Source organism: Patagioenas fasciata, chromosome 1 (assembly GCF_037038585.1).
Source record: "Patagioenas fasciata isolate bPatFas1 chromosome 1, bPatFas1.hap1, whole genome shotgun sequence".
Taxonomy (NCBI): Eukaryota; Metazoa; Chordata; class Aves; order Columbiformes; family Columbidae; genus Patagioenas; species Patagioenas fasciata.
In genome coordinates this window covers 171406186-171430817 of record NC_092520.1, presented here as the reverse complement: position 1 = coordinate 171430817, position 24632 = coordinate 171406186, and the positions used below count along the sequence as shown (strand labels likewise).

The window sequence follows — 24632 nt, the reverse complement described above, 5'->3', positions numbered from 1 at the left end:
AATCAAGTGAAAAGGAAGTTCCTTAAGCACTGAAAAGCAAATGAAGACTAGCTTCTCCCCCATCCAAATTAAAGGCCTAACAGCCTAAAGGATTACAGTGTAAAAATATTGCTATAGTACAAGTATGATGAATATTCCTCCCACCAAGTGTTGACATGAACTTCGCTAGTTTTACTATCAGATTTTTTTTAACATGTGTAGCTGCACAAAAAAACACCACTGCTATATCAGTTGTCTTGGTTTTGCTGCTTTTCAGCAACCCATTTATTTTGATAAGGAAAAATCCACACACATTAAAATCATTTTTATTTTTCTGCATTTTGACACCAAAAGTGAATGTCTTATGTTACAATTTTCTATAGGATGGACACAAGTTTAGCTATCTGGATTACTCAAAGAAGCAGATTAAAAGGAAAAAAAACCATTAACCTTAACAGAAAAAACCCCTATTGCTTTGCTACAAATTACCATGTTTGTCCCAAAGTTCACAGAAAGTAAAGATTCCCCATAGCTAGTCTACACAATAGTTGTACCTAGAGTAAAAAGATACTGACTACTAATTAACGTTCTCAGCTTTTTGTAAGTAGCACTTTAAGAATATGTAGTATGATTTATTGCAATTTTGTACTAAGCAATAAGACTGAACATCTGTATACTGCAGATTTAAGCACGCCAAAATGTATACATTCACTTTAAAAAATTGTTGCTTATCACTCTTCATTGGTAGTAGTGAAGTCAGCTGCCTGCTCAACTAAGTTACAGAATAGTGTTTCAGCGTGCTTCCACTGAGAAAAATATTCAACTGCATGGAAGTAGTAAATCTCACCTTAGAAGATGAAACTGTAGCAGAAAATGCAGCAATGCCCTCTTCATACAAGAATAAAACTTCATATGGAATTTTCACACTTTGACAATACTTCTCTACATGAATATTCAAAGATAATCTGATAAAGCTGTGTTGGAAAGACCTTGCTTTTAAAAAAAAAGAAAAGACCACTGCTGAAGTCAGAATTTAGACTACTTCAGATAACAACCTTGACCCAAAAAAGTATTTTAGTAGCAAATTATATTGATGCAATTTTTATTTTCCACACATATTACTAATAAATAAGTTCATCTAAGACATCTCTTGCCAATTAGATTTGTATTCAGCTTCTACAACACTGTAAGCACTAAAATGAAGAGATACATTTAAATGATGTTACGCTTAAATGGAGTTACTAATATCATACTAAGACTTTTACAGAAATGCAAACAGGTTTACAGTTACATTTACTAAAAAGTTACAGTAATCTACAGAAAAGGTTGTCCTTGTACTCTCCCTACCCACTAAAAAAAATGTTACATTGTTACTGAAAAAATGCATACAAAAATGCATTTCCCTGTATCACCTGTGTTAAAATCCTCCTCCACAACAAGCTATAGAGACAAAAGTACAACTTCTTTTCTGTACAAAGCAAAAGCTTTAAAAACACAGCTTCACATTTTACTACATTTTTGCCCTTCTCAGCTTCCAAGTTTTTGCAAAAACAAATATACAGTTTCTCAAAAATGAATTTAAAGGATGTCCACATTAAAAAAATAAAGCCTACAAAAAGTTCAAAGATCTAAAAAAAAAAATGTTACTCCTATGGCAAAGTGATCTCCTACTAGTCCAAAGTCCAGAAAGTTGATGTCCATTTAATATTATCTTGCATCATTTATCCAATTTATCAGGTTCCAAACACATTATTTGTGAGAAGTCCTTGAGCCGATGAGAGGGCAGAAGAGTTCAATAGTTAAAAAACAGGAGATCAAATTGGGTGTGCCTTTCAGAAAGATACTCATTTGGCACTGCCCGAAGAGCTCATACGCATATATTTAGAGAAAGGGTTTCCTTGATTAGTCTCCATAGACTGATAAACCAAAAACAAGAAGACTGAAACAATGACAAAGAGAAGAATTTTTATCCACAGAGGAATGGAGCGTTCCTTTTTTGTTGGTGGTTTCTCTGACTTGCTGTCAGTTGAGATGCCATATTTTGGAACATACTTAGAGAAACTTTCCTCCATTCTGAAGTCACTGTGCTCTATAGGCCGGCTAGCAGCTCCTTTGATTGGTCTACGGCAGCTAGCACTGTTAATTAAAAAAAAAAAGCATATTTAAAAGAGCAACCTAAAGGTGTATACAGGAAAATTTCAGTAAAAATTATTTTTAGTGAATGCAATACCTGAAATATTGCTCTCAAACTCTAGCATGGTGATGATTAGTATTTTCAATCATTTAGCATTCAAGTAAACACCCCTTAAAGAAAACTCAAATACTTCTTTACTTCACTCTATCCACATAATCAATGGATTGTAACTGGCAATAGAACTCTAGGAAGTGTCCCTCCCTGTCTGGATTTCTAAACCTAAGACTGTTCCTGGTCATTGAAATATCTACTGATGGCTAAGCCAATACCCAGAAGTAGAAGATAAAGCAGGAAGGGTTAAGAAACCCACACACAATGCCAAGTCCTTATATACAAAGAGTACATGTGCATGATTTTTATTTTAAGAAGTGGCATAGACTGACAGACCCCAAAACAAAAGAGAACAGAGCTGAGTAGTGAGCAGATACACCACAGTAGTAGTAAGTGGTACTGCATATTCTCCTCATGGTAAGACTTCGTGCAATTCCAGTTTAAATTGAAATTAAATTGTGGAAGCACAGGAGTTGATTTCACACCTAAATACAGGGAAGCTTGCTCATACTCTCTAAACAGGACAAAGTTCTGTGAATTGCTTAATTATCCAGATGGTTGCTTTAATTTGTTTAAATACAAAGCCGTAAAGAGAAATACAATAGCCCTTCCTAGATCACATCCTTGTTCACCTCAAGAGTAACCTTTGACTACATTGGGACTACTATTTAAAGGAAATAATAGGATATTTGAAAATTTTTGCTTCTGAAAAACCCCCACACCCTTAAATCTACACTGGCAGATCTTTCCTTAATTTAACAGCCGACCTAAAGCAGCTTTATCTAGCCAAAAACTTAAATATTGTGAGCCATTACCACAGAGAAGCCCTTACATTTAACTTCCAGCATCCAGAAGTTTCACTTATTCATGCCTACTACAGTACTATCCTGTCCTCTTACTCTTAAAGAGAGAGACTGTTTTGGCTAACAGAACTATATGCATAAACCAAAGAACTAGGTGGTCATCTCAACTGTCATTGAGCCAGAGTGCAAAAACTGTTCCTCAGAAATCCTGCAATATAATGACAAGATACTTCTCATCTTAAACAGGTTTACAAAACTAAGAAACAAGCCCCCATAAACCTTAATAATACCTAATTCCTGTAGGTGTTGATACTTCGTGAGGGAACATTTCCTTAAGAATATCCCTTTCCCCTCTTCGTTCTTCTGTAGGATTTCTCTCCAGCACCTAGAAAACCAAAAACAGTTACAGACCTAACAGACTGCATAACAAGAAGTTCCTGCATTGCCATCTCAGTGACCACAACCATGTGCAATTTCTAAGAATGAAACAGTCACCCAGTGACATTCAAGAAGTTTACTTCTTGGGTTTTAGAAGTTAAATTAACCTTTGTTAGTGGCAGCTGTCTGGTCAGTTTTGGTGTCTTAAAGCATTTGGTGCTCTCCTCAGTTTCCTTTAAGATAAAGAATACACTGTATAAATATAATACACCTGCCAGCCACTGACATAGATGATAAAAAAACCCAAAAACTTAGCCATCACCTCTATCATGGCTGTGTTGAGCAGATCACAGGATTGTTTGTGGCCAACATGATTAAAAAAGCATTGACGTGGGTAAACTGTCTCTTCTTGCTGTAATAAACAATGTCACAGTACAGTAAAATATTAAATGAAAAACACTCATGTGGTCTGAAATAGAATATCAAGTTTTCCCACAACCTTCTATTTGACAACTAAGTCTACACTGCAGTCACATTATAAACAAATAAAGCAGCCCATTCCATAAATCTCAGACCCACTAGCAGAGCAGGCTTCACAAGTGTTAATGCAAGTTTTATCTACAGTAACTACATGAAGCAATGAACTCCATTTAAATTCAGCCAAGCATTATCTTGTAATGTAAATTTCCACAATATTACAGTACTGCATTACTTAGACTTGCAAGTGCTTTAGACAGTTCTCCAAGAGTATATAATTTTGATAGCTTGAACAGGTTAACAGTAAAATAATTACTTTCTTGATAACTGACAGGAATCTACAGATGCTTTTTAAGTTCAGGTTTTTGGTCTAAAGTAACCCAAATCTTTGATACCTATAACTGAGACACACAGTGTTTTTTCAGGATAGGCTGATTTACAGGATCAAAGGTAGGTAACCCAATTTTGTTCTGTCTTCAACTTATTCAAAAAATTTAAAAGAAAATAAAATAATCTACATTTTGTCTGGAAAAATAGCAGCACAAGGAAAAATGACAAACCAAAACATACTTGGCTTGGGAAAAAGAAAAGTATGATCTCCACACACATACACACACCCCTTCACCCCCAAATCTGAAAGGGGAAGACAAAAATAAATTTATATTTTCTCTTTTATGCTAGTCTACTTTGACTAGTGCCACCTGGGCAGTGATGTCCTCCATCTCTTCTGTACTTATGAGTAAGCACATACACACAAGAATCTTGTTCACAGAGAATAAGCAATAGCAATCTAAGTTTTAATTTATTTACTTCAGCTGTCATCAGTGGTTTCTTTGGTGTTCTTCCAGGCATGTCTGAGAGTTCACTGATTGACAGTGTAGGAGCTGCATGCTTGAAATTTCCAGGCACCCTATTGACAACCTGCCAAGATTCAGAATTGTTCAAACTCAGAATCAAACAAAAGAAAAAAAAAAAGGGAGAAGGGGGCAGAACCAAACAACAAAACCTTTATGTGCATTGCATATATACATGAGTTAACTCAAGAAGGTTATGTAACAGATACTTCTAACTAAGCACAGGAAACATATTGCTTATCATTCCAAGTAGTTTCTTTTAAGCCATTTAGAAACAAATTCTATTTAGTTCATGAGAAAAGACAAACTTAAAAGCAGATATTCTGCATGTACTTAAATAAAGATCTGGGCTTTTAAAGTGGTTCTTCTCAACCCTCCCCCCAAAAAGACATTAGAGTGGGCCTATGTGTCTACCTAGTCCCATCTCATAGTAAACAGCATTAAGTACTAATAGAGATACTGAAAACAAGTTTTCAAAGACTACTGAATAGAAGACTGTTAAAAAAAGTAAGACTATCTGTTGAAAACAGAATGATTCTGTCAGTAAAGATTATTACAGAAGAATACCACTCGCATGATTTATTAAACATATTTACTAAGCATATTTACTAGGGTCTCGTTGCTTGCAGTCAATATAGTTTCAGCTATGGGAGTACTCTCTGTTATTACAGCATCATCTACAGGCAACTGTGCTGTAGCTTCCACCTGTTTGTTTAAAACAAACAAGAGAAAACAATTGAATAAAACAGTCACTGGGACCCTTAACAGAGAAAAAAAAGCTTGTCTATTATAATAAGCCTCTCATCACCCTTTTCCTTGGTGTTCTTCTTGACACTCTTGTCGACTCCCTAGAAAATGCCTGCAGAGGTCCACTTTTTGAAGATCCACTTCTCCAGACAGTCTCAGTAACTTCATCTTGAGAATAGGTCTATTCAAGCATCAAACACATGATCAAATACATGAAAGCCAGCTCTCAATATTGGATACCCACAACCAAAAGCCAGAATATCATGCATACTCCAGAAGCAGTGTGTCTACAATCCAAAAAAGAATTTGAACCCCAGTACATTCAATAATTAATAGCTAGCTAGATTAGTAGTGTTGACCACAATACTTACGTTAGAGCAAATTATTTTTCAAATACTGAACTGACTAGGTAACGCCAAAATGTAAAAACTGATGATCTTGCTGCAATAGTATGAAATAACTAATGCTACAAGTAGTTACATCAAGTCATGGACAACAGACAGACCAACATTCAGGCCCATTACTTTACTTGCCTACACAAAAAAATTAATTCATGAGCACAAGCCAAAAGCATCACCTTGTTCCCTACCCAGACAGGTGTCTGTTCTCTCAAGCAGAGATGGGAATGGTTTAGGTACAGCCACCTACACTTCAACAGGAACTACTCTCCAGCCACAAAGGGCAGGGGAAAATGTTTCATAATCTTTAAAGTTTCTGTGTACAGAGATGAAACTCTCAAATTTTCGTATAACAGTGGGTTTAAACAATGAAGCCTAACATAGAACTTTACACACCTAAGTAACAAAAGAAAGTAACAAAAAAAAAAAAACCTCCTCAAACTAATTCCAAGCATAGACCTGGAGGAAAAGGGAAATGAGAGCCTGCTTCTTCTAGATTATATACAAGACCTTCCTTTTTATTTAGTTAAATTTAGAAAGAAACCCCCAAATTATTACTTTGTTAATACAAAAATCTTTGCACATTAACATCTCGTGCATTGTTGTATTACCAAGTTTTTGGTAACTGGTGCTGATGGAAGTCGTACAGACTGGTGCAACTGTCAATTAGAGGTTTAACAGCAGAAATAACTTAACTGGAACAGTATTAGCCCCAAAACAATGTGTTAAGAGAGCAGGCTGGAAAGTATTTATCAAGGGGGAGGGGGCAGAAGTCTAACAGTGCCCTTATTCACTTCCCACTTGTATCTATGAAGTTAGCACAGTGAAACCAGAAGCTGAGCAGCTTTATGATTCTTCGCCTAGGTTCCGTGGTTCTGTATTACTGCTGCTACATACCCAGAAGAGGGAGCACAAGAGTTTTGCTTCACTCCAAAGTCACTGAAATACTTAGAAAAAAATTATATTTCATATGGAATGGTAGATTTTGGTCTAATTCTCAAATATTTTCAATTTAAATAGACTTCTGATGAAAGATCTCCCAGTCCCTCTTATCTTTATCAAACACTGGCTTCTTGTCCCTATTAAAAGCTTAACTTGTAACCTTCAATGATGGCTTCCCGCCTCATCCCCATACACTTTTTGAAAGACAATGTTCTTTAAAAGCTTAGAGAAAACCACTAATTTTTAAGTGTTTCCACTCAAACACATTCCACTCAAGAAAGCAGTAAGGCAATTTCCAACTAATGGAGAGCTCCCCTCCCTCAGATTGTTTGATCAGGAACTTATTTTCTTCTAATGAAAAGTTAGAAGCACTTCAGTAAATAACCACTCCTCTCCTTAGTTCTTCATATGCTTGCCAGCCATGTATTAAAGTACCAAGTTAAGTTTTTTCTTGCATTAAAAGTATAGGGAAAAAACCAACCAAACAAAACCCACAAAAAAAACCCAACCAAACAAAACCCACAAAAAAACCCCAACCAAACAAAACCCACAAAAAAAAACCAAAACAAAAACAAACAAAAAAAAAACCACCAACAAATCTCCTGCTTAAGACCCACCCAGACTTTAGCAGAGCATATTCAGACACAAAAAAGTTGTTGTCTACAGTTATAGTTATCCTGTCAGTTGACCTCTCCTTGTCTGCCTACCCCACAAATACCTGAACCAAATAAACCCTACTAGAACGTAATACCACCACCCTGTACATAGCCAGGGAAAGTTACAGTGGTATGATACTCAAGTATTATGCAGCATGTGCTTTTAGCTGTCATATTACTCACAAGCACGGAAGCTATAGATTATGAGTTCAGCTCAGCTATGACAAGTTGTTTAGCCCACCCCTTTCTGTCCAGTGTCATTTATTACAAGGCTTTAGGCTCAGTTTTGAACTCTATATTCACCTAGATGATTGGAAGTAGGCATTCGAATTAGGGTTCTCTTCCAAATTTTCTAGTTCACTATGAAAAAGCAATTAAACACAAACAGCTGAGCTCAAATTAATCTAGCCCTCTCCTGTGAACTGACTGATAAGACCCATAAGCCTGCTCAACCTCCCCACCCAGTATCTTTTGCACCAACCTGCTCAAAGACTATCTAATTGCACTGTTTTCTTGAGAAAGGCAACATTCATCTGTGCCAAATGACAATCCTTTCAGCTGTGTACATCTGGACTAAGACTAATGTTGCACAGGACTTAGAAGGGACTAACAAGTCTGCTCATACCACACTACTAACCAGTTAAGCTCCACCACTCTTCAGAGTCTCATAATATTTAAGCCAATGCCACACAGTGTATGACAGTTGCATATAATTCTGCAGAATGTGTGTGATTACTGGACACATCAGCTGCAGACTTAAGATTCAATTTCACAGGAAAAGAGAAAGGAAAAGATAAAATCTTCCCCATTTTCCACTTTTATTCTCAGTAAAATATGACTACACACATTCGCTAGCCAAAAAAATATAATTGTTCTTGGCTCCAAGTAGCTGTAAATTTTTGTTGGTACATGGGGTTTTGCTTGCTTTCTTATGCACAGCAGTCAGGAGTTGAAAGGTAAAAGGTTTAACAAGCTAGAGAGTTCCTGAAGAATTTGTCATCATTTTGAAATTAATCCAAAAAATGACCTAATCAAGTGATTAAAATATGCAAGTTGCAAAATATTGCATCTATACTGCACATACAAGAGAACACAAGACAAAACACAGTAATGACCTAATGATATTAGTGAAATTGGATGACAAAAAATTGAGTAACACTCGTCACTTGAAAATGCCACAAAAACACATCACTGTATCTCTTCCCTTTTATTCTGTAGGTGGGTTCCTGAAGACTAGGAAGCTTTGTTGAGAGCTGAATTAAATACCTCTATTACACTGAGGCTCGCAGGGATTTCTGGGTAAATAGCAATTTAGAGAAAAGTAATTCTTAAAATACAAGAACCTTAAGATTTAAATTACCATTATAAAGACCATCACAAACAGAAATTGCCTGAATAAATTAGTGTTAAGAGACCAGGCTGGAAGATGTATAATAGCGTTTTAGGTTACACTTCCCCATTCCAATACTTGTTAAACTATGTGTTTCTTCTAAATCTGTAGAAGTGAAATCTGTTGAGTTTGTACCCTAAGAAGTCAATGAAAAAATAAGCAGAACTAGTTATATATCTCCATAACTGTGTTGTATTACCCAGGCTCACACAGCAGTGTGTTACCTGCTTTAGAAGGCATCCATAGCAAAGCATATTTATACATACATACACACCATCTGTCATTTAACATAACAAAGTAGTGAGAAAAGTGACTGATCTGCCAAGATATGTCAAAATATTAAAAGGCTGTATTTTGAGTCACTGAACATTTTCTGTACAAGCACTTTACTGTAGCACAACTCCAGTACTTGTTGGTCAGATGAATAACACTGTAAAGAACCTAAGTAACCTAAGCTGGGGAACAGGGTATTTACTGACACTGTTACATCACGAGGACAGATCAGCCACCAACTACTGAATTCAGTATTCAGTCAGCAGTCAAAAAACCTGAGTTGCTTCTGTAAAAAAATCCCTCTCTCACCAAGACAACAGAACTAACATTATTTATAAGTAAAGGACAAGCGGTACATACAGTTAGATTTAAACTTATTTTTCCCTCTTAGGATAAACTTTCCAACAAATTAACTTCCACTCTATTGCTGCAACAAGCATAGTTGAGGAAAATATATTATATAGATTGCTAATGCATGTGTACACACACACATTTATTAGATATATAAATAGGCATATACAGAAGTACATTACTTCATGTATTATATTTGAATCGGTCATTGAACCTATGTATTTAAAATGCACACATATTTATAGATATCAAACTACATAGATGGAAATATGGTGTATGTATTTGTATTTTAAAACATTTTTAAAAAGAAACCAAACAAAACCAAAATACCATAGTTTTACCTTTTTTTTTTTCTTGAGAAACTGCTTCTTCTATTGAATCAAGTTGTTTACAAACATCCAACAGGATGACATCAGCCCATCTGACTTAAACTTGTCATATTTCCAAAACTAAACATGTTAAGGTCGGTTGCCTGTTATTTTTTTTCTAATAGGTGCTACAGCAGCTGGCAAGTCAGATGAACAGCTTTTAGCAGACCGTAGTTTTCAATGTTAGACAGGCTAAAAACAGCAGCTATAGTTCATTCACAAGACTTTCATGCTCTGTTAGAACAGGCTTTCCAAAAGAACTTCTAAAAAAACAGCATACCTCAGTCAAATGTGATAATGTTAAAAGTAGTAACACGTTCAGTAAACACATCACCTGCAGTTAGTAGCCATTTCAGAAGCTACTAAATTAAACATACCTGGTTTTGTTCAACAACTCTTCTTTGTTTGAGTGTGACTGGTGTCTTCATCCTGGCTTTCAATGGTTCTCTCTTCTCAAGCCTTAGCTCAGTCTTCAGATCTGTAACCAGTTTTAATATAACTAGTTTCTCTAATACTACTGGATGCTGTACTAGCTTAAAACCAATTGTATTTTAATTAACAAAAAATTAAGTGGCAACATATCTCCGAGTTACCATTTCCTTTAAAAGTTCAGAGACACAGGAAAGTTTCTCCATCGAAAGCAGAAGAACAAAGTCTTGAAGAATAACTGCAAAAATTATTTTAGAACACTGACCCTACCTTTTTGATAAACTTGAAATAATCCAGCAGTGCCATTCAGAAACTGGTGTCACGTTGCAATAACAGTAACCAAAATACCATTACACTATTGATTGCAGTAAGGGTATTAAACCTTTTCAATATTATTTAGTTTCATTTCCTTTAAAATAAGTCCTAACATATTAAACTCCTTTTTGATGCAGAAGGGTGAATGGTTGGCAGTCATCTTACCAGTAAGAGAATGTACCATTTCCAACACCTTTCTAAAACTTTAACAGCATTACAACATATTTAGAGTTTTGGTGAGTTTTTTGGGGGGGCAGGGGAAATGTTTGGTTTTATCCCCTTAGTGTTTGACCAGTTTGGTAACTAGAAGCACAGGTAAGTATAAGGAGATGGCTGTCAGTTGTGACTGGGTTCTTGGCTGTCCTATAAATAAATAAATATCTAACTTCTCCCCCAGCCCCATAAGTGTAAGAGACTGAAGTTCAAAACAAACCCAAATACACAGGATGATTGATTAAGTTACTAGTTGTATTTCAACCCTTTCTGTTCCTATTAAAACAAAACCAAAATCTCACACACCCCCAAAACCAAACCACACAAAACCACCACCTTCTAACATTTAACTCCAGACACTCTTTAAAGCCTACACAGTTTTTACTTTTTCTAAGATGTATAATAGCGTTTTAGGTTCCCCTTCCCCCATTCCTATACTTCTTTTATAAAATGGATATTAAAACTGCAAAAACCATGTCTGAGAACTACCAATCAACCCACCCCAAACTAAGCCCATGAGGAACACAGCATAAAAGAAATTGAGTCATACATGAAAGACATGAAACAACATGAAAAAGTACAGAATTTTAATAAACATTCATATGCTATCTCATAGTAAAGATAGCTATTGTAAGCATCATAAGACAAAACTGCACTTGCACTTAAACATGAGGTGCAAAGAACACTGGAACACTTCATACACAGTCCTCCTACCTATCAGACTTACAGTGTCCAATCTGGGGAAAATGGACAAAAGGGAATAGTTTATTACCAAAAAGTTTCCTTCCTCAGAACAGGTACCTGGATCACTGAGCTAGTACTGCATGATCAAGTCCATGACTTGCATGGTCTACAGCAGTATCTTTAAGCTTCATGTAACAGAAAGATCATGCCCCTCTTTAGACCTTTCTTCTGCTACAAGTATTACCAATGTATAATTTGAATAGTTCATAGGCAGGTTTCACCTAAGTCTTACCTTCTTCATTGTCACTGTACTGGTCAGAATCATTATTTCCATTCTGTGTGTTGTTCTCAGCAGTTGGAGAAACTGCTGCTAGAGGCACAGGTGCATTCAGTTCTGGACCTTGCTCGATCAGTTTCAACAGTTTTTTCTCATAAAGTTTCCTAGTAGTAGCTGTAACAAGGAAGAATACATGATACAGAGTTTCCATCTTTCCTGACATGATTGCTAGAACTTGGCTGTTATATATTCCTTGGGAAACTCTGATCAAAAATACAAAAAAAAGTTCAGTTCATATAGCCTGAAGCATATACCTCTAGGTGTATAACTACCTTCAAGGCTTTTAACTTTTTGGTTTAAGAAAATTTTTGACACAAACTTAGACATGTTAGCACAGTGAAAATGAAAAGCATTTATCTACAGAAAGGGAACTTACCTGCCTCTTTGACATTTTGTTCCATATAGAATCATAGAAACATTCTCGTTGGAAGAGACCCTCAAGATCATAAAGTCCAACCATCAACCTAACTCTGGCACTAAACCATGTGACTGGTGCCTGAGCTGTTAGCCATAGAAAAGTCCAACCTTCAAGATTTCAGATAAGAGGACACGCTCCCTTAAGAAGAAGTGGCAGACTCTCACAAGAAACAGAATTCATACCCTGTAAGAACTACAGCTTTTATTTAGACCAGATTGGAACATCTTTCCAGTGGACTGCATAGATATTTGAATTTTTCAGAAGACTTGAGTGCCAGACACAAGGAATAGGTTGAATGGGAAGACATATAGGAACAGCTAACAAAAACTATTATGCATAAGACTTTGAATACACTCAGGAGTCCAGGCTCCATCACTTGCACTTCTATCCACACAGGATTTCAAGAACATGCCACAGAAGGCTCAGCACGCTACATGCAACCTCTTTTTTTTTTTAAAGAGTTGTGAAATCAAAGTACCTTGCCATCAGGTTAGTGCACAATCTGTAAGTCAAGGAGCTTTGATCCCACATTACAGCTGAGTGCCCAAGGAAGGAGATAAAGCTAGGGTCAGGACTTCTGACTTAGGTTAGTTTGCAGGACAGAACACTAGGTTCAAGGGGCCATAAAAAAAGTTAAAGGAAAAAGCTACTGCACAATGCTGTGAGTAGGAAAGGGGAAGTACCATGTTCTCATTCTGCTCTCAGTGCTCTTAGCTTACTATGTAAGATGCATTTTCTATTTAAGCAGGCCCCAAACCTCAACCTTTCTATCAGAAGACCTAATTACCCCAGTGCTGAACTTTATTAGTTACACAGCTTCAGAACAGAAGCTGGAACAACTCCAGCTAACCCAGAACACAAGAGGAACAAACTGTGGACTTGCCTAAGCTGCAATGCTTCAAATCTACTCAATGTAAATAGTTTGTTGAACACATCTTATGTGGGAAGTAGGATTACAACAGCATTGGTACTAAAACTCAAAAGCAACTGTATCAAAGAAGCTTAGAGTACTCAAAACTGAGTTTTAGTGAGAAATATGTTGAACGGATAAATATTTGCAAGTTCAGTTGACCCACCTACAATTGGGCCAGGATTTAGTCCATACTTCACAAGTTGCTCTTGAAGATCTTCATTACTCATCTCTGTTATATCTAGGTCATCCTTCTCCTCTGGCCTTGGTTTGTCAGTCTTCTTCGTGGCTTTCTGCGAGTGAGGAAGGAAGAAACAAGACAGTGTTTCCAGTTCATACAGAACAGTATTTTTCTTCTAAGGGAACCGGGAGATAACACAGTCCTAAACATAGAGAACCAGAAAAAAAACCATACATTCTCCCCCATCACCACCACTAAAGGCTTTATGAAACACTTCAAACATTTACACCTACTAAACAAACATGCATGAGTTTCCCACTTAAAGAAATACCCATTTCAAGCCTCCTCTATAGGGGGAAAGAAAAAATCTTACTATTCTGATCCTGTGTTTTAATTTGAAGTTCAAGTACACAACAGAAGAGGATTTCTTTCCTATGACTGGAGAGTTAAGCTTCTAGTTGTTTCACCATCACTACTCTAAGGTACAAATATTTATGTTCCACTGGCATTTCTTAACATTATTCTTCAACCTAGTAGGTCAACACTTCTTCCTCTAATGATATGCAACAAGTTCTTCAGCATGTACACCCTCTCAACTGAGTTCCAAAAATCCCCATTCCCACTTATATCAGTGGTTCCCAAGATTATATGATGTTATAAAGCAGGTGCAGGAAAGGCAAAGCCAGAAACACCTTCAGATTTTCAAAATCCTGCCTGTCTGCTTAGGCTACTGCTATTGTAGCTCTAACAAATCCTAAACTCAACTCTGGCAACACTGCTTGAACAGTTGGCAACACATCACCATCACATACAGATGGTTATCAAAATAATCTGCCAAGATGCTATTCCTAAATGAGCAGTTTCCACTATATCAAAAAAAGAGCGATCATCACATTTGTTCAACTTTGGAAGCCTTTGTTACTACAATAGGCCTTTCAATCTCCAAGATCTGAAAGAGAATAAAGAGGTAAGACAGAAAGAGATATGCTTAGGATCTGCTTCCTCTCAATTAAGAAAGATCTTGATACAAATATGCCTTATTTCAAAGCAGTATCTCAAAGTTGGAGAAGTTGTATCTATTTATATCCTACACTTCACATGTTTCTCAGCTTGCTTGCCCAGAAGATCAATCTGGGCTTTCTGATACTTACCAAAGATTAAAATTCCAAACAGTCAAAAGTAGCATTTTTTTTCTTGTTGTATTTAGTAAAATACCACTAAAAGACAATAAGATGACTGACATGAGTCAACAGCAGTTAGCCATTAATGCCAGTTCAATATTGGTTTGCATGCCACCTCGGTCTTGCCTCAATTGTCTTCATATTTAAAAGCAATAGAGGGACTTCTGAGGACTTCTCAAACATAACCGACTCAAAACAGCTTTTCCTCTAACTCCTGAATTGTTAAAATCCCAGCATGGTAAACTTAAAATCAGTTGTTAAAAAACAACAGAATCTCCAAGATGAGCGCTCATGATTTTTCTTAACCCTAAGAAACAAACTCCAAGCAGCCTGAGGAAAGGATAGGATCACTGAAGTGGCAAATTTGACTAATGACAAATTTACCACCCACTTTATCAATCATTTAATTCCTTTACCACATAAAAAGCTAATTAAGTTTTTGAAACAACAGAGCCTACTTATCTACTACACAAAAAAAAAAAAATAACCAACCTGTAGCCATAGGAGACTTGTATTTACTTTTGAATGTTTTGGTCATAATGCTATTCTAAATTAAGTATTACATTAACAATAATTTCACATTCAGTGCAGTTTTTTTTCTGGACTACTGAACTGTTGAAACAGTGGAAGAGACTTCCAAAACACATGCTGGGTTTTCTTGTTGGGATTTGTTTGGACTATTGACAGCTCTGGTGTTCACACACATCACCAGGCAGATTCACTAAGAAGCTACTTCCATATTTCAAAAGAAAACAACTACCACGATGCAGAAATCAACATCCCGATGGCACTTAAAAGAAACTTGAAACCTGATGTAATGTGTATCTGCCTATGTATCAGTTAGGGGCCACAGGAGAGGCTATAACAATATACACCAGAAGAACTTCTCTGGCATTCTACTAGACATTTCACAGAAATCTTAACTACCAGAAATCTAACTGCAACTAATGACTACTACAGTCCTCTAACAGAAGTAAACTCACATCTCATAGTATCCACAGTATTTTTTTTTCTTTCAAGTACCATTTCACTTTTTTCCTGTAGTATTACCCCACATTGAAACCATCAGAATAGTCAGTTTCAGCAAATGGCAGAGAGGGGATGAAAAGCTAATTTGTGTTCTTCAATAATATGGCCACATGCTTTGATTACCTTGTATTCTGTGAGGTCTTCAACTTTTACTTTTGAACACCTATTCTCCTTAAAGCAGATCCAAATGACTTCACTTGTACACACAGAAACCTGCCATTTAACCACCCACTAGACTGTAAGATCAGTCCCTGGAAGCTTAAGGCAGGAAAGAAGAATTTCTCTGATACCTTGGCTGTGGTATGACAGCATTAATCTCAGCAACAACCTTGGCTTTAATTACCACTACTATTATAGTATAAAGCACCAATACACTTACTACGCATCATCACAACTTATCCATGGGACTACACCATGAAACGGATCAAAAGAGCTAGCTTTAAAATTTTTTGCAAACAAAAAACCATCCCCATTTCCTGCTCTGGTGATCATTAGCAAAATTGAAGTTGTCTTACTGTGGTGCAGAGGTAAAGCACTTAAAATGAAGTTGTGGCAAACACCAGGATTTGCCAAAGTAAGGTGGTGCAGCTGACCACTCTGCACATAAATATTCTTGTAACTGTACACCCAGATCAATAAATCCTTATCTAAAGATCTTCTACTTCCATCTAGAGCTAGCAGGAGTTTAAAAATATTTCTAGTCATTGCTATTTTCTAGAAAACAGAAGAGGGAAGATGATTTGCATACCTCACTTCAGAGAGATTTGTTCACATCAAAGAGGTGGAAATTTGGTAGTGCTATCTGCCAGGTTCAGATTAACTAGGCCCCAACCCTCCAAACAATTCTACACATGGGGCTACCACACAGCATTCTCAGTTCCAGGGCCACAGCAAAACAAGAGCATAAAAAGTTCATCTTGTCAGAGTGTCATCTCTCCATGGCAAAGAGCTTTCACTAATGAGAAGAACAGAAAATGCAAGTGATAAGAATTCAGACCTGGAAGCTGTCCCTCACCTCATCTTTGGCATGCCTGCTGAACAGAAATCCAACAGCCACAGTAAAGTTTATCAGACAAACTTTACAGCTACCCTTTACTAATTCTAGCACTATTCCACCAAACACATATGACTACTATGCAACATCGCCAGAAGAGGTGTTTTCAAATGCCGAGTTAAATGGCACCTACATTAGGATATTCAAGGACTTTAATCCCAAACAGGTGCAGCTTCATCACCAGAAACAGAAAGGCTCAGGGCTTCTTTACTCTTTCTCTGAATGAGGTTAAGACAGGCTAAGAAAGCCCAAATCATGCCAACAGAATGCTCTTTAATTCTCCCATTTGTACAGTGTCCTCTCTGGTTTAAAAAACAAAAAAAATCCCACACAACACCACCACCACCCACAAAACAAAACCAAACCAACAAACAAAAAAACCCCCAAACCTGTATTTCTCTCAGGGGAAGGGAAGGAACTGTACACGCCAAGTCTCAGTAACAGACATACTGTGAAATACAGAGGTTTCTACTCCCCTTGTACTTTTTATGCAATCATACACAAACATTTCCTACAGTAGAATTTTTTTAAAAAAAACCAAGTCCTACTGAACTTTTTAACCTCAAACGCCTCAAGACAATATTTGCCAAAAGCTACAGTGCAGACAAAATAAATAATGGAAAGGAAATTATGCAGGAGTAATTCAGAGATACTGATACACTAAACTTCAAGAATTCTCTACGTTTTAACCTTAATAAATGCCAGACTTAGAATTTCCAAGCCTATATATGGTAACAGTCCTAAATTATAAGAACAGGGACTACTTTAACCCTTCCATCCCCTCCTCCTCCCCCCACCCCACTAAATTCCATGTTACCCAGTTGAAGTAATGTACCCACTCTGAAAATAGATGAATGCTGCACAATGAAGAGTTGTTTCCAGAGAATGTAAGTGAAAGAATAAAAATTCACAACATCAAGAAACCAAACTAACAGATGGTCGGTCTCACGGCTCAAACTCAATGCTGACCTGGAGATCTGGCTTGTTTATGTGTCCCTGCTGAACAACAGACATACACTGCTAGACAAAAATTACTTCAACAAGATTATTTAAATATAATCACTGTTATTATACCAGCACTTTAACAAGTATGTCTCTCTAGTTCATGAGTCTAGAACCACAGAAAGTCTGGAGGTGCAGAACAGCAAAACACAACTTCCCACTGCAGCAGAAATTGCTCAGTCAGCTCACCCCTACTGCTCACAGCTGTCAGTCAGATCACAGATGAGTGCCATTTAAAAGGCCACAAAGGTGTTAATCTGTATTCTGGGTCACATTTGTACAGCACACAGTTATTAACAGATACAGCCACACAGGAAACACTGAATAGATTCTCTGCCTTCAACAGGTAACACGTGTGTGTAAACACACATACACACATTCTCTCAGCTATCCAAGTGTGCGGTTTCACCTTCCACACTCCCAATCTTCATAAACTACCAGTATTATTACTACCTTCCCTTTTCCAATAGAGATAGGGTTGAAATCATACAGTTACCGCAGCTACAGGTATTATCACTACCACACGACTCTGACCACAAAGAGCTGAAGCTAGTTCTGGAACTTATTTGGCTACCTGACTAAAACAATCAATCTTACCCAATATGTCTCTTTTACAAACTTCCGAACAGGCCTTTTGGGTTCAGATGCTCTCATCATACCTTCATTAACAGAAGTGAGGACAAGACATTTGACTGATATTTTTCAAATTACCACTTTAAAGGTCAAAAATATCACTCAGTGTTTTAGAAGAGATTACTCCAGGATACAAATTGCACCAATAAGCTAAGTCAAAAAAACCTACATATTCTGAGCTGTGAACAGCTCCTGTTTAGCAATACTGTCAAGATGATATTTTTAGTATGTGCTTTAAAACAATGCTCCTAAAGAAATAAAAATGCCATATCATAGTTATTTTTCCTTTGAGCTATCTGTCCTGATATTCAGCCCATAACTAACCAGGATCAGGAACATCCAGATGCAGATGGTTCCCATCCCGCAGCAAAAAGGTGTCTCGCATACCAACCACTGTCCTCAAATACCACTATGCTAAATAGGCTTTGAAAAATAAAGTTGCTCAAAAACATCAGGAGAGCTGGAGAAGCTGGCTCTTACAGACAGTATTATCAGACTGAGGCCCAAACAAGCACTATTTTAAAAGCTTTTCCTCTCCTGGTATGAGTATTTAGCCAAAGTGAGCCCTTCCCTTCCTGCTCCAAAAAAATAAAATAAGTGTTACATCTAGAGAAATGGCTGTATTTGAAATGATACTTTCAAATACTTCACAGGAAAGCTCTTTAAAAATGTTTGGGCTAACATTTAATTTTACTTGGATTTCGTGATTTTTATGTATTTGACAGCATTTGAAGTTATCTTCTACAAAGCGAACTGCACTTTGTGCAATAGGAGGGGGGTTTACTGCATCACATTACAAAGCATAAAAATGCTGTCCAAGTTTCACTGAGGGGAAGATCTTCCTACAGTAAAGTAATTTAATTTTTGAATTCAAGTGCCAAAAAAAAATGTTAACTGCCTAAAGAGTTTGCTGCTCCAAAGCATGATGGTTTCAGTGCTTGAAAACAGAGTCAGAACAAAACCCCTATAAGCTTTGATCTGCTCATATAGGCATGTTAATCATCTGTATGTTCATCAGAATAAAAAACAGGTAAAAATAAACGTGTATTAATATAAGTGAAAGAGCAGCAGCATCACTATGGATGCATGCCACTTGCCTACAATACATAAACTTTACATCACTCATGCATTAAGGTTATTATTTGTTCTCACAGAGGTATAGGTTGGGTGTAGTATTGACAGAGCTGTACTGGAAGAGTGATGGATTTAAAAGACAATTTATAGTAGAATTAAAACTACGGAATCTTGTCTCATTGCTGCACAGCTTTTATCAATAGAAAATGTGCACCTAAAAGCATTGTCAAATGCCCAGAACTTAGAAAAAAAGAACACTAAAGTGACAGTGTAGACAGTTTAAAACTACTAATGACCACAGCAATGTCAAAACATTAACTGTCAGTATCAAGAGACCTGGTTTAGCTTTGCTGTCTTTACACTGACTGCAGCATGGATATTTTTACTACTTCAAAATTGTTTCTCATATTCATTTTAAGAAAAACACTGTTCTCCCTCCCTTCAGTATCTGTAAGTCAGCTGACAGATCAAGTAAGGTATTGATTCAAACATAACAGGAATACCTGCTCCTTCCCCCTCGAAAAGGGCCCTGCAGCCTTACCCCCTACACTCCAAGGGTGCCGAGGCAGTAAAGCCTTCGAGGGGTGGCCAGCCCAGCCATACCCACCAGCATCCCAGGCAGCCCTGCCCCACCTCACACCCCAACTTTGGCCCTGCTTTGGGCTGACAGTGGGGCTGTATCTGCTCTCCCATGCAGCTCTAAGTCCTAACCACCTCTACACAAAGACACAAGCACTGTTAATTCAACTGGTTGCAGGCTCAGAAAAGGTTATAACTCCTTGCACTTATTGAAGGGAAGTGTGAGCGGATGCAGAGCAGGATGGGGGAAGACTCAGCAACCAGTAAATCCCTCCAGTGACTAAGTTAGGACCACTCTTACTCAGGCCAATATAGAATCTTGATTACAATCAAATTTTCACACTAAAAACCATATTAATCTATTTTGTACATCCTTGATAGTGTATGCCCATAAAGTAAGCACAGACTGTTTTTTGACTGTGACCCCAATCGTTTCAGAAAGGATTGCTCACTCAAGGCATTCGGACTTCAGCAGGCAGGCACACAAAAGTTCAGTACTCACAACTGTTGCATTGGTATTACTACTGAATAAGCACAAGATTAAGAAGTAAAATATTGACTCTCGCTTATATTGCTCTTCTCTATCCAAAAGTATCCATTTCTTCACTCCAAGAGTGATTCTGACCCTTTTCTACCTCTCCCTCAATGCATCCAAGGTGCACTCATGCATCCCACCAGTGGGAGTAAGCCTTCACTCCAAAATAAGTTTGTTTGGTTTTCTTGATTGTCTTTTCTTTTAAGTATTGGATAATATTAAGCTATATCCAAAGAAACACCAGAAAATAAGGAACAGCAGAGAGCACAGTGGGACAGAAGCCTCCAAAATGCAAATCTATTTAAGTACTCATTCAAATGTTTTTACAAGTTGATACTGGCCTTAACTGAGTCATCTGGACTGAACAGACTTCTGCACCTTTCAAGTTAAGCAGTATTCAAATTTTTAGAGCGAGAATAGAGTCGTCCAATTTTTTTAACCTCATAAAGGATATCTCTGTAACACAGGAAAGTATTTTTGTGTTCTAGAAAAATATTAAGTAGTTGGTTACTTAAAAGTTTGAAACTGCTGGTTTACATCCCCCTCCAATGTACACAGACCAGTACTACAACTTCTAAGACTTGCAATATATATAAAAATGGAACTAATAAAGCATTGCAATTTTGTTACTCAGATCTCCACCCAGCAAAAGAGCCATATTATACCAGTACATGTTAGAAAGTACTTTTATGCACCCAGTGCAAATTGTTTTCTGGTCCTTTAAAACATACACCTAAATGCCTACAGATAAAACAATGGAAGTTACACAGAGAAGTGAAAGACAGATGTTGTTGAATTCACCTTTGTTTCCAGAGCCTACAAAGTGACTCACATGAAATATGGGATTCTTTTATTTCATTCTTCCTTTCCGTAAAGCCTTGCAGTCCCAGCTTCCTCCCTCTGCCGGTTATTTCTAGTTTCTTCTCTTTCAGAGGTTTGAGTGCTTTCTCTCCTGTTCTCTCTTAATCTTACCTAGATATTTTGCTTTGTTTCCATAGCAGAGTCCCACTACCCCGGATGTCAGCCTTCCCTCACTTTGCCGCTCTCTCTTCCAACTGTTTTGAGGGCAAGTCAGTCTGAAGTCCTCCAGGTTACTCTTTTGGAAGGGCAGCAGATCAAAAGCAGCAGCCTTATGCCACAAAGCATTAACAGGGACAACAGCTACTCAAGCTACAAGCAGTTTCACAACTACCTAACTTGTACTAAGCAGACAACCAGCATATATCAACCAAGCTTGTTTTTTTTTTTAAGAGAGGGGTGGTGAGGAAGTGCAACAAACCCCAATCCAAACTGTCACTAGACACTACTCTAATATTATTACACTACACTAGCAGAAACAGCAAGACAAACAGAAACAGCACACAGCCTTCCAGACATTGTTAACAAAGTATATGAGTACCACCCATTCTGTAAACATCAAAAAAGTAACTCAGAATTGTTTAAACTTCAGCACCGGGGAAGGGAAAATCAGATCTAGGAACTTCAGCAGTTATGAGACTTTCCTTCTCCTACAACCAAGTCAGATTGAAGCTCATCCTATTACTCAAAAGCACCTAACAAGCGAAACAGGCAGACCACTATAAGTCCAAGAACTGTCTAGTTCACTGTAAAGTTTCTGCAGTGAATACCAGTTAGGTACTTCAATTAGATAGACGTTAAAAAGAGGTAAGTAATTTGGTGAGAAATCCCATCCTCTTTTAGTTGCAGTTTTCAGTTTCCTAATTCAAGGACTCTTTGTTGGCTTTTTTAAAAAATTGAAGTATAAAAGACCTTCGAAAGAGTCAGTTTCCCTTCACTCTCTTTACAAATAAGCTTTGAAAGTTACTTCAGATACTACAATTAAATACTTGTAATAACACACACATTACAACTCCAATAGCTGGTATTCTTTATACATGCATTTACACAAGGCCAGATGTCTTTTCTTTCGTACTTCTGAGTTATGTAAATTTACAGACCACTTATTAAAAGTTAAAAAGGAAATAACATCTTCCAAAAGGGAAAAATTCCAATTAGCTCCCTCCCTTTTTCCTTGCATGATAAAACAAGGTATGTCTAGGAAGGCAAGTAACAGTGGATCGACTGAAGACACAGAAGTACTCTGCTACAAAACGTATGCTTAGATGTATGAGAGACAGCTACATTAAGCAGACCCTCTTTACACTAAACAGTCCACTTCATTAAATAAAACAAACAAGCTGTTCCTTCACAGCTTCATCCTTTCATCTGGAGTAAATTACACAGAGTAGCGTTGCTTCAATACAACTGAGACAGCTGGTGGGTGTCTTCTTTCCGAAGTAAGTTGCTGCCTCGTAACGAGTTTCTCTTACTTTACTCCTCCAACAACCCAAGCATTTTACTTAATAGATCGCCCGCCAAACCAAAGTAAAAGCTACCCAGACTACAGTCGGGGGCTCGTCTGACGCTCCACGTGCGATCGCGCTGCCCCTCCCTGGCCAGAACGGCCTCCACCAGCCGTTCCGAAGCCAACACCGCCGAGAACCGCAACACGCAGGACGCGACCCAGAGGCAAAGCCGGCGGCTGCCCAGCACCGACCCCGCGGATTACGGTTCGCCTCCCGGGGCGGCCACTTGGCAGCGCGCCCCTGCCCCTCCACCCTAGGCGATAGGGACCGTCCCCACCGGACACGATCGCGCCCTCAGCCGAGCGGCACCTTAAAAAAGACGAGGCGGAGCCGTCTCCGGCCTCACGCGGGAGGACACGCGGGGAGCCGCGGCGCTTCACGCCGGTCTCCAAGCCACGGGCAGACGGATCCATTCGAGCGGGAAAGCGGGCCCGAGACCGCCGGGAAGCCCAAGGAAGGCGGGCGGAGCCAGGATCTCGGCGTGGGAGAAAAGCGGCGGTACTCACCCGCCCGGCGGCAGCGCCGCGGTTCCTGACGCCGAGCGGCGTGTGCTCCCGCTCCTCGTCGCTGGAGAAGTCGGGCTGCGCGGCGGCGGCGGGCGGGTTGCGGGCGGTGAGGTGCTGCAGGTAGAGCTGCACATACACGTCCTTGCGCTGCTCGCCGCCCGGCAGGCTCACATTGTTAGCGATCAGCTCGCTCTTCAGCTTCTCCTTGGTCAGCACCGACGGATCCGCCAGAAACTCGGGCATCGCCGCCGGCCGCCGCCCTCCCGGGAGAGGCACCGACAAAGCGCGGAGAGAAGGGGCGGGGGAGGGAGGAGGAGGAGGAGGAGAAGGACTCGCCTGCCCCGCGCCAGGGACCCAGCTCCACAGCGGGCGGGCGCGCACACCGACCGCTGCTCCCAGCCAGCAATAAACCGCACCCCGATTGGCGGAGACGAGAACGAAGCGGCCCTACTATTGGCTGCCGGGCGGAAAAGAGGAGAGGCGCGCGGGACCCACTAGCGTTAGTGCCTTGCGCGAGGGATAGTAACGCAGTTTAAATTCGGCTCAGGCGGGAGAGGCGCGAGGGGTGGTGCTGGCGCGCGGGGGTGGGGAGGGCGGGCTGGCTGGCAGCGCGCGCTGCCCCAGCGCCCTGACCCCGCCCGCTCAGACGGGCCCCTAGCAACAGGGCTTGTCCCTTTAACGCTACCGGCAGGGTCTTCTCGGGGCCTCCGCGCCGCCCGTTCGAGCGATTAAGGCTGTTTTCCCCCACCGGGTGAAGGGGTGGGAGCGCTCCGCTGGAGTGGCGGTTCAGGTCCGGGCGTCGCGCCTGTCGTGAGGTGGGGGTTGAGGAGCTCCCTCTAACCTGCCGTGATCCCTGTGACCTGCTGTGACATCTGCCGCCGGCTTCTCAGTCTCCGGCTTCCCTGGGGCGATCGGCTGGCAGAGCTTCAGTTTGCTGAAGGGGCCGCCTCGCAAACACACAGTTTTCTCCCAGGGCAGCCGAACTGCTGCTGCCGCCAGCCGAGCGCTGAACTTCATGTAACTCGTTACCCGGCTTGAGCAGAAACCCAATCGGGAAATTGGTGGCTATTCTGTTAGTGTAACTGCTGCCGCTGCGATGACCTACATGCTAAAAAGAAAAAAAATTTTTAAAAAATTAAAAAAAAAAAATCTGTCGTATTGCAAAATCTGAAGGGCACATAAGTCGTTTTATTGAGCTGACTTCAAAAGTCCCACAAGCCCGACCCTTCTGGGGAAGGACGGCTGAGTATAAGACTGCACGAGTCTTTAAATAAGTGAGTTAAATATCTCTGTATTTACATGATGCTTGCTGGGAACATACAGTG

At 39.2% G+C, this 24632-nt stretch overlaps 1 protein-coding gene across 5 annotated transcripts; it reads right to left on the bottom strand.

The window, feature by feature from the left end:
• Window positions 1–231: 231 nt before the first annotated feature.
• Window positions 232–23740, bottom strand: TMPO (thymopoietin). Of its 5 annotated transcripts, XM_065836884.2 has the most exons (11): window positions 23308–23740; window positions 13334–13460; window positions 11795–11953; window positions 10239–10339; window positions 5545–5664; window positions 5346–5441; window positions 4693–4803; window positions 3728–3817; window positions 3573–3638; window positions 3318–3412; window positions 232–2115 (listed from the first exon to the last, which is right to left on the bottom strand). In XM_065836884.2, exons 1-11 carry the CDS (start codon window positions 23548–23550, stop codon window positions 1824–1826), a joined length of 1500 nt encoding a protein of 499 aa, XP_065692956.1. In that variant the 5' UTR covers window positions 23551–23740; the 3' UTR covers window positions 232–1823. The 5 variants fall into 5 exon arrangements, with proteins under 5 accessions (XP_065692956.1, XP_065692966.1, XP_065692974.1 ...); XM_065836894.2 differs by lacking the exon at window positions 3573–3638 and having other exon boundaries at window positions 23308–23738; XM_065836902.2 differs by lacking the exons at window positions 3573–3638; window positions 3728–3817 and having other exon boundaries at window positions 23308–23732.
• Window positions 23741–24632: the final 892 nt, after the last annotated feature.